Genomic DNA, 19950 nt, shown 5'->3' with positions numbered 1-19950 from the left:
AATGTTCAATTATTATGTTTTTTTTTCAACTGTGTAAACATTCTTATCAAATCTCTGATGCCCTTCAAAACTTATTATTACTTCAAAACTTCCCCTTGGTGATTATAAAATTACATTTTGAATACCTCTTTTTTTTTTTTTTCCCAAAAGAGATATTTTGAGAAGGGAGAATATACTAAGGTTAACTTCTGTGTTGTAAATTAGGGAGCTGGTTACAATGGATGGGTCATCGGACGACAGACAGCTCAGAACTTGGACCTGAACAGAAACTTCCCAGATTTGACCTCTGAGGCTTACAGAAGAGCTGGGATTCGTGGGGCACGCCTCGATCATATCCCCATTCCACAATCCTACTGGTGGGGTAAGGTATGAATTACACATTTTATAAATCACATATGCTACAGAGCAGCTCAGAAATTAATAACCTGAGATTACTTGATCTGAAGTTATTCTCTGGTAAGCAGGTTTTATAAGTAGGACTAAACCAGACAGACTCAGGATTGACATGAAAAAATCCTCTAGTAGATCTGGCCAAAGAGACAGGGGTCACAGGTCATTGGGAAAATTTGTGGAAAATCTGGAGTCTGCTATTTTAGATAAAAAATAGTGACTGTTTGGAGGGGTCATCAATTGTAATGATTTATCACTAATGATTTACATGGTGGTCGTACCTTGAAAGATCGTTTATGGACTTAGATCTCATTACACTAAGCTCTGTACAGGTTTGATGCAATAGTGTATCTTGTCCTTGAAACTGTGCAAAGGCTTCCTGTGAAGTAATGTGCCCTCAGCTTTCCACAAAAAGGATGGTTATAAGTGCTCATAAATAGCTGGAGCAACGGAAACAGCTGTTCAGGCTCCTGCAGTGCTGGAAGGGTGACAGGAGAGCTGCTGCCACCTCCCATCCTGAGGAGCAGCACAGAAGCGGTACTGCTGGGGCTCACACTCATCCCCACTAAGCTTTGCATTACATGATGCCCAGGGATGCTCAGCTCAGGCCTCCTGGCATCCCTTGATGCTGGCAACTCACATGGGACCTTAGTTCCTGTAAAAATAAGAAACACAAGGAGCCAAATTAGTAGCTCTGGTATTGAGAATATTTCTTTTCTTTACTTCTCCTGTGAAATCATGGTTTTAAACTTTTTTTCCAGTTCAATTCTGCTAATTAGCACCAAGCCTTAAATATCTGGACAATGGGATAGTTTCAGTAGTTAGTGTCTTAGCAGAAGATTTGGGAGTAAGTTTTTGACTCTGCTCCAGGTGACCTCAGATAAGGCCAGGTCTACATCCCAAAGGCCTCTCTGATGCTGCTCCAGTGCCTTAGTACCCTGTTTTACAGCAATAAAATCTGCATAAAAACACCACACTGTCTCAGAACAATGTCACAGATAAGAAGAGCTGAGAAAAGCTGATTTTCAATGTCTCAGCTTAAGAAATTTATTTTATTTTATACTTCTTATCATACAGTTCCCAGCTCATGCCACTGGTTTTCTATATAAAATCATTGGCTTAAAAATTTCCAACTTTTGACTGAATAATGCCTGCTAATAGTGAGATGGTAAATGTAAGGACAGTGAAGAGCCTCGGTCATGAAAGCAGGTATGAGAGTGTGCAAAGCAGAGCCAGAAGCCCAATGAAAGCAGCCCCAAAAAAGGAGATGTCAGCAGAAAAGTCTAGTGAGGTTATGTGTTCAGTTCATCCCACCTGTGCACGGTGGTTTTCATGGCTCTACATCTAAGAACCATGTGTGGATATCAAATTGTCAAATTTATTTGACAAATAAAAGGTTTATGAGAGGATATGAAGAATCCTGGGCGCAGGGTGAGGCTCAGCCCTGCTGATGGCTTGGGCTGACTCCAGCCTGGTGTGAAACTGGAGTTTGTAGGACTCCCATGTAGGACTGAGACTTAGAGCTACCCCTGTTCCTTTTTTAGGAGACCTTCATCCCCTCCCTCTAAATATCCGCTTTGACTGGTGATGCCTGTGTTTCACAGTAGCTGTCTGCACATGGCTCACCTGAGTTCAGTAGCTGCCGTCCTGTTTCCTCAGGGCAATCATAGGATTATTTAGTCAGTCAGGAACCTACCTGCTTTTGCAACATAATGTAATGTTTACTCAGAAGAACGTTAAATGAAAAATACGTCATAAAACAACTGTCATTTTACACAGATATATATATAGCTTACTAGGAGTCACTGTGGTATTTCAGACCCTCTCGTTGATCCTGTTTCTCTTGGCAACGGTTTCTTGCTGGGCTCCTGGTTTGAGAGCAAGTGCTGTCTATTCTCATTTAGACTGGTCATGCTGTGTAATTGCAGGTCTTTTATCTACCCAGCCTTTTGAGCCACATCACAGTGATGTATGTGATTACCTGGGGGAGATGGCTGCAAGGACTTGTTCCTTGCCACAGAGACATGAACTTCTTGCTAACACCCACCTCAGTTCTTGCTACCATTGCTTAGCTCAGCCATGAGGTGCAATCATCTGCTAGTCCGCGGTGGGGATGGCTGATGACTCAAACGGTGCCGTAATGTCTTACTTATCAGAGAGGGTCCTTTCTCTGTACAGTCCTTTGCAGCATCGGTATTGAGAGTGCCAGTCTTCTGGGAACGCTATCATGGGCTGTACCTTCTCCTGAGTTGTGACTAAGGAGGGGATGGATGGGCACTTCAGCCTTGTGCATGCTCTTTCTGCGTCCTGAGATGCAAGGTTGAAGGCCTGGGCACCAGTGAGTAAGAACAAATGCAGCTTTGAACCCCCAGTATGCCAACGCCTGGTGCCAGCTGTGCAGCTTATCCCAAGCTGCCTTTGCTTGCTGTGTGGCCCAAACTCTCCATAACTCCTCTGATTTACTGGCTCTAACACCACTGGCTTCCTCCTCTGGGTTCTGCTTCTGTTCCAGTCCTTTTAAAGGTCTTTGTGATGGTCAGTGATAGGCAGATATTTACTTTTACAGCCATTCTTTTTAGCCCTCATAGAAGTTCTTTCTGCATCCTGAGGTGCAGGGTTGAAGGCCTGAGCACCGATGAGTAAAGACATTCAATCAGCCTGAGCTCTGCCTCAGTTGGGGGCAGAGCACATCCATTCTTTGCCTTAGTGGAGGAAATAGAAATACAGTGAGGAATCACTCCTCACAGCACCAAAGGAGGCAGGGAACCTCAGCATCAGGCTCTCACCTACCATTTTCTTAGTAGTGTTTATAACCTGCCGTATTAAAGTAATTATCTGGCTATTACAAGGCATTGTACAAAGACTAGAAAATAAAAAGTGAGCTCCTGGCCAGTCTCATAAACTTAGGAGAGCTCCTTGCCTCCCCCTAACTCCTGTTGTACAACATATTTTGTTCTCTATTATCATGAATTGTCGTAGCTGGTCTGAGGGCTAAAATAAGATCAGTTAAATTGGCTTGATTCAAACAGGATTTGGGGGCTGACACTGGAGGCTGGCATAGTCTTTAAGAAAATGAGTCCAGTTGTTTTTAAAAGGGAAAAAAATATATCTTTGGAAACCATGGAGATGGTGCCTAAATACAGTATAATCAACAGAAATGAGATTCAGGTTTAAAAATGATAATGGCCTTACATTGTATTTATGGCCAAGTAATTTAGCTGCTCTCAAGTTGTGTCCTAAATTGCTCTTGTGAAATAGATGATTTAAGATTGATGTCCTCTGACTAAAAAGCAAGAGTTCTAGTGAAAACAAACAAACAAACAAAACAAACTCACATTAAAGGAAAAATCTCTGAATCGTCAAAGGCCAGAGTGACACAAATAGCATTTGATATCTTCTCATGGGGCTGAACCAGAATAAGAAGGGATGTGCAGATTTCAAAGCCTTAATCACTGTATGTGATGTCACTGAAATGCTATTAAGATAAAAATAGTGACATTGAAATTACTGATTTTCCACAACATTCACTTCAATAAGATGTTGGCTCTGTGACATAGCCGTGACTTGTGGGTTATGCAGGTATCTAGCAGGGAAGCAGGCTAATGAGGGGGAGAGGCTGATTTTAGGAGCACTCTGAGTAAAACTGCCTATTGCCCTTGCCTAATGAATTGTGGAAGCTATTTCAATAGAAACCTTCTCATGAAAATATGAGACTAAAAGTATCCACTTGGTATTTTTATGATAGTCTATACTTGCCAGGATTTCTGAATACCTATCAGCTTTTAAGGACAAACTCCCATGTACATGTTCTGGGCCCCTGATAAGGCTGCTCTTTGTCTGCAGGTTTCAGATCTGTCCATTGAATATGTGTGTATGTCACAGCAATACATGACACTTTCTGAATCCTGTGACTCACTGTGTGATGTTCTACATGAAATCCAGGATAGAGTATGTTAGCTCTGTTTTTAGGAGACCAGCTTCTGGTAGGCATACAAAATGCAAAGTGTCTGCCACTATCACCACAAACTACTAATTTATTAATGATTCACCTTACAGCATTGCAGATGTCTCAGATTCCTGTTTCTACCCAAATGCAAGGTACAGCCTTTTCAGATGGCACAGCTGCTGTGGCTGGAGACATGAGTTCAACTTAACAACCAGAGAGCTAAGAAAACCTGAAAGCTGTGAGGACAGAGTAAAAGAGTTAATAGTTATGGCATCTGAACTCTAGTAACCTGCTAGTCAGAAATGAGCAGGTGGATAACTCCTAAAAGCATTCCAGATATTCGTGCTGGGGGACGATGAAGCTGTTTTCATCCAGACTAGCAGGCTCTGCCCTGTAGCAGAAGATGAGTGATTCCACTGGATTTGCTGCCAGCTTTGCTGCCATGGGGGCAATATGCGGCAGGCATGTGGCGATCAGCTGCTAAGGGTGGAAAAGCTCTAACCCACTCCACGTATCTGCAGATGAATGTGGAGCTGTGTTCATCTGTCAAATGAGTAGCTGTAGAGAGGGGTGACTTTTTAGTCTGGATGTAATTACACTAGTGTATGTAAAATTCTATCTAGATATGCCCTTTCCCTGAGATCCTTTGCTCTCTTACTCTGTTCTGGGGAGTTATATCAGTGGTGTGCCATTGCTCCACAGGAGTGTTTCTACTCCACACCTAACTTTGTGCTACTTACAGCATTCCCAAAGCTGTGATTTATTTATGGAACAGATTGAAGACTGATCCAAAGAAAATAGGAATTACTATTGTCACAACCCTAATCTACAGGTCTTTAGGTTTTTTTGCTTTATTTTTTTCTACACGTTGCTGTTCGAGCTACACTGTTTAAACTTTGGCAGCACTCAACTCACTCTTACTGGTTACTAGCCTCTCTAGGATCCTGACTGGTTAATTTTCTAATGGCTGGTGGAATTAAAGCAATGGCAAATAGGTAATGTCAGCAGTTGTGCACTGAGTCCATCAGAATAAACCTTGCTTTTTGGTTTTTCTTAAACCTTAATATCTGTATTTGTGCAAAGCAGTCCAGACTGGCAGCACCGTGCATTCACTCGCTTGTCCGCTGGTAACTCCATAAATTGCAAGTTAACAGAGCATCACCTCGCACAAGGGCACCTGGTCCAGTGTCTGGGCTTGCAAGGACTGGCCACCAGATGACACTGTTGCCCCTAAGAATTAACTAATACCGAAGCAGGACTGTGAAATTACTCCTCCGGAAAAAGAGTAGAGCCTGCGTTTCACGGGTTGGTTACCTGATTATCTTTGGGAGTCTGGTCCCCGCTCCCGCCACAGCTGTTACTCAGTGTGGACGGTCAACGTGACAAATTCTGCGCCTTATCTGTAGCTGTTCACTACAAGTGAAATGCAGCCATTTCTAAGTTTTCTATACATTTCCATACTGTATCAATGATAGTGAATGAGATGGTGCATCTCCAGCAAGTGCTAAGCATTAGAAACTGATATCTGTGTTCAGCTTATACATTCAAGGTCAATCCCACCAATTCAGAAATGAAACTAGAGAAGGAAGTAACTGGCTTGCAAGCAATGGTATGATGCCACCATTTTTTCCAGTTTAAAAAAGATGTCATCATCATGTTGAACTACTGAAAATGTCATTGCAATAAGAAGTTACTCTTTTGTCAAAGTTTCTTTTCTCAGTTTATCCCTGATGGTTGCCTCTCCTCTAGTTTATGGGTATCTGGAAACAGTGTAACTGGTTTATTCCCTGGAAATAGGAGCAAAAAAGGGAGCAAATCCCTGCTCCTTTGACCATTGACCTTTGGGACTGAGCTGCTAAGGATCTTCCTCAGTCTCCTTTCTAACACCCTCCCTTCGCCACTGGGTTTTGTCCTGCCCTGCACTGAATCATTTCCAAATTATGTGGCCACTTATACCTTTTTTTTTCCCCCCATGCTTCAGGTGGCCCCTGAGACGAAAGCGGTGATGAAGTGGATGAGGTCTATCCCCTTTGTGCTTTCTGCCAGCCTCCACGGGGGTGAGCTGGTTGTGACCTATCCTTACGACTATTCAAGGCATCCTCTGGAAGAAAAAATGTTCTCCCCTACGCCTGATGAGAAGGTAATATGTTCTTTTTGTAGGATGAGCATTCCGTTTTGTGCATGTGGAACCATGAGAACATTTTCTTTTAACAAGAAACAAACTTTAGATTTTATACATGCATGCATATATATATATATATGTATGTATGTATGTATATATAGATATATGATTTATGTCTATTTAATATACTTTCAAATATATGATCATTTACATAACCTGATCTGTAATGATTTACAGACATTTTATGATGCCAAACATGATTCCACAAGGCACAGGTTAGGTAAAATGCAGGCTCTTACATTTAAAGAGCCAAGGGTCTGATATTTTTACTACTGATTGCCAGGAGAAGTGGAACAAGCCTGACCAGCAGTGTTATTTTCTGCTGCAATCCAGGGCTGTAGAAATAAAAAGATTGGCTGCCATATGGTGGCAGCGTTGTAACATTTATTCCAGGTCAGTTAACTCGAGTGGGTTTCCTGTTTCTCTGTCCCTGGGAAGTTCCTCATTTGGGACTCACTGTAAATTTTCTGTGAAATTTTTTGCCATCTTTCCTGTCTCCCTTTGATTTTCTCAGTCTAGTATTCATTGTCAACATGTCCACTAGGAGACCAGCTAGCTCTTTAGCCTTGTAGCGTATGTTAAAATGTTTCTGGCCTTTTAAGAGAAAGCGATTCTTTATGTAGTCAAACAGCAGTTGAAAATAGACAGCAGTTGATCTTTAACTTGATATACCAGTTACCTTTGAGCACATCTTTTGGCTCGTCTCTTATGAAGAGGCAGTTCTCACCAGGAACTATTAAGTATTTCAGTATTTATCACTATTAAGTAATTCCTATATCAACATGTTTCTTCTGAGCTATACAATATCTACTGATTATGTGTGCATAACAGTGATTTAGCAGTAAAGGAGGCCAGACGTCACAGTAACGAGCACGCAGAGCGAATATTTAGCGGGTGGTAATGAAAGCTACAGAAGGTCTTGGTGAGGACTACAGAAATCAGTAACAAGTACATTCACATATATGAATTATATTTTCCCCTGCATTTTTTCTACTCATAGCCTGTGCCAGAGGCACAGTGATTTACACTTAGCTGGCAGAGGAGTGTGGCTAAATTTGTCTTACCAAGTCATTTACTTGTGGGACTTGAAGGATTGCAGTCCCTCTGCTCTCTCCAGGCAGTGACAGCATGTTCGCTTTGAAAGAAGAGATGTGGTCGTACATGCAAAGTGCTCCACCCCAATCCCATGTGCTGCTGGGTGAGCCCCAAGGTGTGCCGCTGGTTTGGGACAGTGGAAGACAGGACTTCACACAAGTGGCTGCTACATATAATATGTAGTTGTAAAACTGAGGAAACAAACTACAAACTTTGAAGTTTAAAATACATTGGGGTGGGCAGTGGATCTCCATAATTAAATCCAGCTTTTCAAAGGAGTCAGCACAGGAAACTTAATGATGCTACCAATATCAATTTTGCCCAGAAAGTTATAAAACCTGTACTGGTTAAAAGTGACCTGAATTTAACTGATCTCATCTGCAGTTGCTGCTGCTGGGAAACCTGCATCCCAAAATACTGCTGCTTGTTTCAGCTGCTGCTGTATTGGCTGTAACCCTTGTTCTGCCTGCTGACCTGTGGATGCAACCCTGGAAGGAGAACAAGGCAAATCTGCACCCTTGGCTGCAGCCCAGGGTAAAATGCCACAGTGCAGGTAGTGGCTAGAAATTAAAGACTTGAATTTGGCAAAGTACATTCAAATCTGATTTAAACAGTGATGGCTCCCCTTGGCAGAATGCACTGTTTGCAGATGCACCTGCATGCCACCTCCTTATGGTCCTCACAGCGTATGTGTGGTGGCACTTGGCAGCTGGTCCAAGATATGGCAGGTTTCAGGCCTTTTTAACCTGCGTCACAGCCTAGGCTGGTACCTGCTGGGATGAACGAGTCTCACAGCTGGCCCATGTCTTTACCCTCATGTTCTTGTGTCCAGTCCAGCTCACCTAATTCAGAACTTTCCCATTTTTTGGCTTCTGTGGAGATGGATTTTTTAGCGGGCTCCTCTTGCCTTGTGATTCTTGTGAGGTTTCACCAATGACCGTGTACACCAGAGCAGAAAGCTACCGACCGTGGTGAGTTCACTTCCTTCGCTGAGTGGAAATGCTCCCTTCCCTCTGCCTCGTGAAAAAAAACCCAATGTATGAAAGTCAGCGAGGTAAAAGTGCTGCCCGAGGTAATAGAGTTTACCTCATTTTACCAAATGAAGCATCATGCTTCCAAAATCAAAAAAAGGCTTTGCTTTTGATTTATTTTCTCCCTTTTTGTTCCTCTGCATTATGCCAAAATATGTAAGTTTTCTGAGGTCTATAGCTATTCCTACCTTAGCTGCTAAGTGATAGATAGATGCATTGCAAGTTTTTAAAATTTCCCTTTTTTTAATCTAGCATTTGATTTAGGAGGCTAAGTGTTTGGATTTAACCTCTAAGTCAGTTTTCTGCACTGTGAGGTTTGCCTCACAGCTCCTCAAGTCACTTCTGATGTCAGCATGTTATTATTAGGATCTCTTATAACAGTACTGTTTAAACTCCTCATCTTCTTGCACGTTTCCTTAAACAATATGCAAATCGCTGAGCTGAACCGGGAGTATCTGACAATTGTCATTATTTTAGTGTTAAAGTCTGAAATTATAGTTTATGTAGAAGAGGTCTAGATTAAAAACAAAAAGGTGGGGGCAGGGGGAAGTTCAGTACAAATTTGTAATTAATATCAGAGGAAAATAGCAAGAAACTCAATCAAGGAAATTCTCTCTGCAGATCACTGCTGTTTCCTCTGTCTCCACTGCATATATCCATCACTTCTCTTGCTTGGGTAGGGACTCATCTGCTCTTCATCAGTATTAATGCTCTTTAGGAAATCAGTGGTACCGTTCTCCATCATGACATCCTAGTCCTTCACTTTTTAGGAAGGCTTTCTGCCCTGTGAAGAAGCATCTGCCATTGAGATCAAACTGACAGGTTGTCCTGTGCAAGTGATAAGTGCAAAGCAAATTGACACTGTCTGTTTTAAACCCCAGCTGCCCTTACAAAGGTTGGTTTGTAAGGTTGGGCTAAGGCTGCTGTAAGATATTTCTGAAAGAGTAAAAAAACCCATGAACTACAACATAATGGAGAGAGCTAATATCCACTTTCAAGCCTAGGACTTAAAGTGTGACCAAACAAACCTTCTTCCTCCCCAAATGACAAACCTGAACCCAAGCACCACAAAATCCATCCATATTTAACATCATCCTTAGCTAGATACGTTGAAGTGCAGAAAAAGACCTCAGAGAAGACAATTCAACACTCCCTGGAGGAATATACCTGCCTGGAGGCTGACCTCTGCTCACAGCCCTCGAGGATGCAAGATGGCTCAAAGTTTGGTCTTGCGAGAGTTACTAGGCACAACATTAATGACTGAACACTAAAGTGTTTAAAGTTGGCAAAATTTAATATATGACAAACTCTTTTGTTTTGTTACAGATGTTTAAAATGCTGGCTAAGGCATATGCAGATGCACACCCAGTCATCTCAGACCGATCAGAACTTCGTTGTGGTGGAAATTTTGTGAAACGTGGAGGTATTATAAATGGTGCTGAGTGGTACAGCTTCACTGGAGGTAAAACCACTTTACCGTCATATCAAGTGAGGTAAAACCTCTATATGACCTTTATGAGACACAAGGGTTTGAAAGAAGCAATTTTATTCATTACAGTTTACTTTAGATCAGATCCCTGAAAAAAGAGCTTGAGAGGGATTTAAGTAGTAAAATGTATGTTGTTAACATTTGTATTCAAATACTATGGGAGAAATTCAGCCCTGATATAAGCTGAGAGAAGCTGACAAGTTATGCAGGAGCTGAATTTGTTATTGTATATAATATCACCTTAGTTTTATAATCCAAAACAAGGAGATATATGTTTAATATGGTGCTCTTATTCCTTAACAGCAGCATGAATTTTGATCCATCTTCTGGATTCACATTCTGCTTTACACCCTCATGCTGCTTTTTGAGCTCTTGAAATAAAGTTTTACTTAAGAGTGCTAAGGAAAACAACAACAGAGAAGAATATCACATTCATTTGTGCTTAGGTAGCTAATTCGATTTTCTCGTTAGTATTACTTGTTTTTTCTTCAGGATTTCTGAAATACTGACATAGATGAAATATCAATGCTCATAAATTTTTCAGAAGCAATTCTGTCTATCTTCAAAAAGGACTCAGCTGGACCCAAAGCAATTCTGTTGAAGCTAGGCATTTAGAAAGCTTTAGAGCATGAGTGAGAATTACATTTGAACATCTTAGGCTTACATTCTTCTGAAAATTACATATCTTTTGTGTTGGAATAGCTTTGAGCATACTAATCGCAAAAGGCCATCATCTTTGCTGGCAACCTTAGGCAATGATCTCTGATAGTGCTGATTATCCAATTACTATGATTAATCAATCCTTATCTCTCTATTGCTTCTTCTGAGTCTGGTGAATAATAATTTAAAATGATGCTTTTCACCTGAAAGTAGCATCATGGTCATTAATTAACTCATAGGCAAACTAAGTCTTGTAGCATTCTGAATTTGCTGAATACTTTTAATATGTTGGCCATATGCACTTTTTGTAGTATATTTAGCTGCACTTGCAGGGATTGCATTCAGCTAAGTGCAACAGCAAAGTTCTAGTTAGTGGTTCATGGTCTCTCTCCCTCTCTTTCTTTCTTTCTTTTTTTAATATGTAGGTATGGCAGATTTTAACTACCTTCATACAAATTGTTTTGAAATTACCGTGGAGGTAGGATGCGAAAAGTTTCCTTTGGAGGAAGAATTGTTTACAATCTGGCATGAAAACAGAGACTCCCTTCTGAATTACATGGAAATGGTACAGCTTTGCTTTTACAAACCTTAGTACTTATGTTTTTTCTTCTTCATTCTTTGTCAATATTCATTTCTTTATTGTTTCTCCGTTTAGTCATCGCCAAGTTAGCACTAAATCAATGATCTCATTCCACCAGGGGCCCCAGTTCCTCAGTTGGTCAAACAGGTGATTCAGGTAGTATTTTCCCTATCCTGCAGAAACGATGGAGCCTAAGGATTGTAAAGGCCTTGGAAGCAGTGTAAAAAGTAATTGTCTGTAAATACTTTGTGCAGCATTATGAATCCACTCCTCCAAATTGAATACCACACACAAAATATATATATATATTCAGAAAAATACGAATCAGCCTTTCTCTTGACAAATAAACTGACGAGATTTACTTTCCGGAAGCTTCTTGGAACTTCCTGATTTTCACATCCCATGTTCTTGGCCCAAACCCCCACTATATGGCAACGGGAGATTTAAAGATTCAGCTGGAAACGGGAAGTTCAAAGCATCTTATTAGAAATCCTGCTTCCATGGTTTTCAGCTCAGTTTTTGGACAAAAGTGGTTAACAGTCGTCTGAATCCTGATATTTTACAGGAGCAACTGTATGTATGTGAGCCTGAAAATCTCTTTTAAGAGTCACTTTTAATAATAAGTTTGAGCTTAGAAAAAACAAATACCTCATTGACAATAAGTAAGTGAACACAGAAACACAAGTTGCTCATCTTTCTCTCAGCCATTAGTAGATTAGCTTTCTGTCATGCCTTATTTTGATAGAGTATGCAGTAATTTAAAATTGTTAGGAGTGTTTTTATGGCCTTTCTAGGCAACCTCTTGCTACTTGTGGTAAGTATCATCATTCAATAAAGTCTACAGTACAGACCACCAAACTCATTTCATTTTACAGCTGTCTGATGAAAATGAGTTTTAGTGAATCCAAATGGAGCTGGGTTAAATCCATATATATTGCAGCTGAAGCCTTCAAGATGTAAAGATTTTTGTAGTGTGAGATACTGTAGAAGTCTATGCTGGAAAAGCTTTTTGAGTGAATGCAGAGCAGTAGGCAAAACAACTTTGCAGATAAGGATGACTGAATTACTCCTGATAAGGATTAACTCTGCCATAACCAATTCAAACTTTTCTTATTCTGATATACACCAGGATATTTAGTGTGTTTAAAAATCTACTTGGCTTAACTCATAGAAGTAGAATTCGTTTTCATAAATGCTGACTCTTCTTGCCTTTGGAAGTGGTATCAAAACACCCTCCCAAACCTCTGTGGTGCAGACCTGGGGCTAAAACAAAAATTATATTAACTAAAGCAAAACAAACCCAACATAGTTAAAGAAATTTCAATTTTGTCATTTTTATAAAATCATGTGGTAATTGTGAGATTATTATTGCAATTGGGTGAGGTCATTCCACTTTGAGTATGTCTACACCATAAATTTAATTTGGGTCTGAGATGACTCTTCTGACCAGATTTACCCACTATCCATATGATAAATCCTCAAGTCCATGCTGAAAAGAAAATTGCAGTTATTCATCATAATAGTTCTTAAGGGACAGTTTTGAAGTCTTTATATTGAGTATTACCTTAGTCCTCCAATGAATAGCTCCAGTCAATACAGAATGAATATTTAACAAGCGTCGTGATACACAGTCTCACCTTAAATTAAGAGTCTGCTGTCATTAGACTAGATGATTGATTTTTTCCAAGCTTTTTACTAAGAATTACTCTAAAGTTAGATATTTTAATACTTATTTCAAACTTTTCCATTTGTCACTAGAAAAGTAAATATATATATTTTTTCTATTGTTTTGTTGCTTTTTTTCCCATTCTTCTCCTTCTGTGACATATTAAAAGGAAAATGAGGAAGGAAAAATGAGAATAAGAAAAAGAAGGGGGGAAAAAAAAGAAGGGAAAGGAGAACAGCTCAAGTGAGTCAGAGTGATTCAGGGAGAAAACTGAAATGGAATTACTAGCCCGTTAAAAAGTTCATATATAATTCCCAATAGAAAGCTTTTCCATTGCTGAAGGTTACGCAGAAAAATTTAGTCTTTAAAAACTTTTTTCCTTTTTTTTTTTTTTTTTTTTTAATCAAACTACAAATATAGCGAGCTGGTTGTACACTTTCTTATGTGGCAGAATTCACCTTGTGCTTTAGTTTGTCACCGAGCACTTTTCTCCTCAGTTCAAGCAGCTGAGGTCTCTGCTTGCAGAGAGAGGAAGATGGATATTGTGCACATCACAGTCATGACAGTCTGACATGTAGTGACACACAAGCAACAGAAAGATGAAGAGGAGTCCAAAGTAGCTGAAGATTTCACTGCATCATTCCTATTCACTAATATTAAATCAGAGTATTAACAGATTAATATTAACAATTACATTAAATATTATATATTAATATTAACCGTTATGCTTTGATAATGATTAATGCATATTTTAAAGACTGTATATTAAATATTAATATTAAAATTGAATGATATATGATGTTTTGTAAGCACTTGTTATTCTAACCTCTTAACTTTGAAGGGTCTGTTTTATTCTTATTTTATTCTTATGCTCCTGCTCTATCTTAAATAAATAACAGCATGTCTATCATAGGATAATTGACCAATTTTGTCTTTTTATCTTGAAGCATTTTGGGATCCTTTAATATGGGATAGAAGAAAATGAAAAGTAGGTACTATAACTGCTACTAAAGACCTAATTTCTTTATGCAACCTGCATTAATTATTTCTACTGCCAAGATGGCAGGGTATTATTTGGTAAATGGTACTGTCTGAAAGCAAATAGTTCTACTTTATTTTGATTTATTTCACACATCTTTTAATGCTGCATTTTACATAGATTAAAGGGCCACCGTTTGGTGCCGAATCGACTTCAAACATACCACCAGCGATCCCTTTTTATTGTGTATAGACAATCAGCCTGTTTTTTAAAGCCCTAATTTTTCATTTATTTGTGGTTCTGGATCTAGGACAGACATTCAAAAACATTCTTTAACTACAGGGGTCGGATGATCAGGTGCCGTTGATCTGTGCACAGAACAGGCCCTTGATGCTTGTCACATACCTAGTCTGAGAAAGTAGTTGTTCAGCTCTTGCTTTTCCTCCACTCTCTCCAAAAAGGAGTAACCATTGCAGAGCTTAAAAAATGTGATCTGGAGGGGCCATTAGTACCTGTGACTCTCCCCAGTGGGTCAAACTTCACAAAAGTAGTTTCCTCTCTATATGGGTTTCCTGGTAGAAGATGAGGAGGAGCTACCATAATAAATTAACATCCATCTAACTTTGCTTTGCTTTGTCAGGTTCATCGGGGGATAAAAGGAATTGTGTCCGATAAATTTGGCAACCCGATAAAAAATGCTCGGATTTCGGTCAGGGGCATCCAGCACGATGTCACCACAGGTAATATATTTAGCTGGAGCTTTTTGCTGTGATAAGGATGAAAGCACTGAAAGCTGAACATCACATTAATGGAGAATTCAGCTCTCAACTGTGAGTTTGTTTCTAGAATAACAGCAGAGAAGACACATCAAAGCACATCTTATATACAGTGTTATACATATATAGATCTGTCAGAACTAATGTAGCTTCATGCATACAATTAAGCCCACCTTTTGCCACCTAGCTTTAGAGCTTTGCTAACTGCATGTAACATTTCTTGCAAATTAAACCAAATATCCTTTGCATAGACTAAAATTAGACCTTTATATTATTGCCATTTTTCTCTTCGTATATATCTGCGCACGTTCTGCGGTAAGTATGTTAAAACCGTGTGAATGAAGCCTTATTGCTGTGAATAATCTTCTCTTTGGGTCATATATGTGCCCTGAACCTCATCAGCCTCCTGCTTAAAGAGTAACACAGTGACAATCCCACCTCATTTCTTGTGTTTATCAATTTAGGATTTTTATAGGCTTAACACCAAGCTAGAGAAGAAATTCTTTGTTCTTTAAAAGAAAGAACAAATACGGGAAAATAATTGTCCCTTCCTATTACCTTGTAGAGTAAGGTAAAGGTGATTTACCAATACACTACCTTCAAGGTTTAAGCCTGATGTGGTGGCCTCGTGCTCCTATGAGACAAACTCAACGGTTGTCTCTTTTATCTTCAAAGGACTGCCCTGTTGGTTGTGAGTGCTCAGGAAAAAATACCGTTCCTGACCCTTCTTGCTTTTTTTGTTAGGCCTGGATAAAAGATATTTTATCCATATCATCTCCTAGCACAACAAGTGGTTTTCAGAGGCTAACACTGCATGACTGTTCAAGAGCCTCACATAGACACTACCAGTTGTAACAGACAACATGTGAACAACATGCTACCTAACAAAAAACGGGATGCCCACCCATTTTTTTTTAATTAATTAAATAACTAAATTACACTGGGCTTTACAACATTACCTAAAAATAACTGTACTTTACATGAACCAACAATAAATTATGAGCTTTTTCTGGCAAGAGAGTCAGCTAGCCATGAAAGACAATGACTATTGTTGTTCATATGAAAAAGTATAAATAAATATGAGTGATTTGTTGACAATATTTATATCAAATGCTAAAAGACTAGAACATAGGCTTAAATTCACCATATACCTGTCATCAGCTGATAAACATGTATCAATGCATATGCAACCGTTAATTTTCACAGTCATAAAGTTCTGAGCTTTTAGGCTCTCACTGAAATCAATGCTCTCATTTTATTATTGATTTCAGAGAGAACAGGGTATACCATAGCAGTGCAAAATAGAAGACATGAATGGTAGCATTTTACTCTAATGGTAGCTGTTGAATCAATTCGGAAAGTCAGAGCAGCTTATAATGCAGTGGATGCTTTCCAGCTTTCAAAAAACTAATATTAGAGGGGACACAATAGTGGAGATGATACAGATTCTTGAGGTTGGTGGGAGACTCTGGCATGAATTAGGGTCTCTTTCAAACTCCTTCCCAGACAATAGCTTTCCATTGGCGGTGGACTGAAATGAATGAAATGAAATTAAAAAATGTGTTTACATAGGAAGGAAAAAGGAGTATTTATTTTCATTTTAGGTGGGGTTAAGAATGTCATAGAATTGAAATGTCTTTTAATCTTAATGTAAAAAAAGACTGAGAAATTCCATGAGAAAATAACGTTAATGCAACATTAACTGAGTTAAGAAGCTTACCATTCAAAATAAAGGAAACAGAAAATGAAGAATACATTTTCCATTTTAAAATGCCCCACTTTTGCCTGCAGGCTCTAATCTTCAGCTGGTGAAAATTTACACCCGTTTTACACTAATGGCAATTTATACCAGCTGCAGCTCTGACTCCGTAGTCAGATGCTCTATAACATTTGCAAAGTGATAGAATGTAATATAAGAAAAAGAGGGCTTTTTAGGTCCTTAGATACATATATATTGCATATTGGATTCTTCTTGTGCTTTCTTAAGTTTCACCTGGTTTTTAATTCATTTGATTTCTTTGGAGTTATTCACAATACCCCTGGGAAGGCAGCGTGAAGGAAGGCTTCCCTTCCTTGCGGTACAGACACAGCAGTTACAGAAAATTTTGCACGTGGATTTTACTGCATTAGCTCCCCAAAGCCGGATTTTCACAGGTGGATTCCCTTTTCATCGTTCAAGGGTTTATGTCTGATCTTTTTTTAAAAAAAATCTGACCTGCCTAGATCCTGAGGTCTGCCTCGAGCGCTTGTGCTCTCTGTGCGCGCGGGTGCGTACGGATACGTATCTGTAAAGCATGCAAGACGGAAAACTAAGGTTTGTTTTATTACGTTTGCCTCTTTTAAGCTGCGGATGGGGATTATTGGAGACTCCTGCCTCCAGGAACGTACATAATCAGCGCCCAAGCTGTGGGCTACAGCCGGGTGATGAAGCGGGTCATCCTTCCCGGCAAGATGAAGCGGGCCGGCCGCGTAGACTTCGTGTTGCGACCTGTGGAAATTTGGCCTAGCAAGCTGCTCCGCAGGCCCATGGAGGACGCGTACGACCCGCACGACCCGCTGGAGCTCTTCGACCCTCACGCGCAGCCCGAGCCCCGAGGGGGATCGGCGCAGGCGAGGGAGAAGCCCTGGTGGTGGTCTTACTTCAGCTCTTTAGACCTGCACAAACCTCTGTGGCTGCTCAAACAGCACTAAACGGTGTCGTTGCTCCGCTCACTTTATTTTGCTGCCGTTCCACCAAAACTCCAGATGCCGTGATTGCTCTTGGCAATATTTAAATCGGTTTCATTTGAAAATACAATGTTAATTCAAGCTTGCTTACTTCTGTTTTCTCTTCACACACAACTGACTATATTCAAGTGTTTTTATGTATTAAATATAATAGTGTGCTCTTGTTCAAAGGCCAGGTTTTATGTATTTTTTTCTAAGTAATGCACTCTACTTATGCCCATGTAGTTAATCATCACATTCATTATTTATTAGGTGCTAAGTACCTGCAGGAAAATATTCCTGATCCTTTAATGTATTTTCATACTTGTTTTAACACGTTAATGACTGCATATACTAAAAACAACTTCTAGGAAAATTTAGGAAACTTTTGCTCTTTATGTATTATTTTAACATATTAAGCTCACATTTTTTAGCTCTTCTAATATAGTCCACAATGATTCTTTTTTAAAATCCATCATGTGATATTACTATTGATATTCAGAAAGTAAAACTCTGTTCTAAGGAGTTTGAATATCTAACTCCTATGATATTTAATTATTAATATAATCTAAGATTATTTTAATTTATTAAGTAAAAAATAGTAATATGATTTTACTGCTGGAAATATATGAAGTAGAAAAATACATGTGATAATCCATGAGGAATTAAGTTCTAATATGACATATTGTGCTAAAGATGTTAACGTCATGAGTCCATGCACTTGTTAATGGAATTAGCAGATATCAAACAAGTCACAGATTTTTTATCAAGACAATGGGGAAAAACTACATAAATAGTGGTCTTGTGAGATATGGTTCTCTGTCAGATATCAGATGTAACTGTCTTTTGGGGGGATTTGAAAAATATCTTTATTTTTGATGCAGCACATAGGCCTACATTTGGTTTGAACTGGTTAATGGATCTTTATATATTTAGAGTATTTCCTCATCTGTCTAAATGCCATAGTATGTGAATAAGACAGCTGTTTGGAGCAGACATACTTTCTGCAGAAACTGCTCTATTTGTTGAAAACTAATTTCCTCATCTCAATTAAAGGAGCATGAAAATATTGCATGAATCCTATAGTCCATACGCACATATCTCATATTATGATTACCTAAGAAGACTCAAGAGATGAATGATCTTAATTGTGCAACTAGATGCTGCACATGCCTAACTACTCTGCTCCCAGTTACAATCTGATTGAAGTTAGGAGTCTGTTACTCTTATGCTTGAATATTCTCAGGATCAGAGACAACATAAAAATGAAAGAAAACAGTCTCTTAGCATTTACAAGAACAGTTATATGGGAGTGAATGTGCTGCACATTGATAGGTGTTCCTTGCCTAGGCTAGCCAAGTTAAAGAAATCCTGACTCCTAAATATGTGAGCAAGAGATTATACCTTCAGACTTTATTCCCTGTAGTAGGCATTACTACTGCTTATTATGGTCATTTTGTTTCAAAGCCACCATTCTGTGAAAATAGTGGTAAGGCTGACAAAATCAGAACAACATGCTGAACTGCTGAGCTTTTTTTTTAATGCACTTAATGTCTCACACACTTAGAGAGATGCTTTCTATAAGTATTTACCAAATTCTCATAGGGCTATTTGGAATTTTTTCAAGTAATCACAGTAAACTCAAGCCAGCTGAAATGCAAAACAGAATGACTGTGCAGAAAATGTACTTATTTCCTCGAGCCTTGCATCGAAATAGCAGACTCAGCCAAGACTGTGGCAAGTTGATTTGCTGAGCAGATTGCAAAGATGTGCCATGCTTGAGAGAGAGTGAAAAGAAACTGTTCTGTACTACTATACTATTGATGTGAAATAGATATGAAACAGAGCAAGAACAGCCTCACTCCTCTACAAAATGAGCTGTTTAGCAGAAAGAAAGGTAAGGTCAGACTCCTGGTAGTTCACGTAAAGCAACCTGTATAGACAGGATATATTCTAGTGCACTGAAGCCGCTTTAAGAATTTGGGGAAAAGGTCTACCTCAGTCTTCTGCAACTACTTCATTTTTCTGGGAGACAAAATCTTTAATTTTTGGTTTCAACTTTACTCCTTGAGGATGGAAAAGACTGAGTTTTCTCTAGAGGACTCAAAAATCCATTTCAGTTCAAATTCGATTTAGGACACCTTCACTGGCACTTTGATGGAAAAACAAGTGAAAGCTTTGGTCAAACCAGCGAAATAGCAATGACCTATACAGTCAAAATCAGTATCACCTTTCCTTTTTTATTTAAGATTAATATAGATTCAATTCTACATTCACCTGGGAAAGAAAGTATTGGATGACATTTGTGCCCAGAACTGGATTATGGGAATCTTCTTCACTTATCATTTCAGTCAAGAAATGTGTAGTTAATCTCAGATTAGCCACACAAATTCTGTTCAGAAAAACACTAAAATGTGCTTTAAAAAGATTGTAAGTAGTTGTGAGATTTA

General features: G+C 39.2%; 1 protein-coding gene across 1 annotated transcript in view; it reads left to right on the top strand.

Moving 5' to 3' along the window:
* The window catches only part of CPZ (carboxypeptidase Z), a 36665-nt gene extending 19020 nt beyond the window's left edge, over positions 1 to 17645 (top strand). The window contains exons 6-11 of the mRNA XM_062574559.1: positions 205 to 366; positions 6318 to 6476; positions 9971 to 10106; positions 11219 to 11358; positions 14659 to 14758; positions 17139 to 17645. Coding sequence (XP_062430543.1) covers positions 205 to 366; positions 6318 to 6476; positions 9971 to 10106; positions 11219 to 11358; positions 14659 to 14758; positions 17139 to 17485 — 1044 coding nt within the window. The 3' untranslated portion in view covers positions 17486 to 17645. The remainder of the gene's footprint in view (positions 1 to 204; positions 367 to 6317; positions 6477 to 9970; positions 10107 to 11218; positions 11359 to 14658; positions 14759 to 17138) is intronic.
* The last annotated feature ends 2305 nt before the right edge of the window (positions 17646 to 19950 follow it).

This window comes from Rhea pennata, chromosome 4 (assembly GCF_028389875.1).
Source record: "Rhea pennata isolate bPtePen1 chromosome 4, bPtePen1.pri, whole genome shotgun sequence".
Lineage (NCBI taxonomy): Eukaryota > Metazoa > Chordata > Aves > Rheiformes > Rheidae > Rhea > Rhea pennata.
The sequence above is the reverse complement of the archived record's forward strand: the minus strand, read 5'-3'. Positions and strand labels throughout refer to the sequence as shown.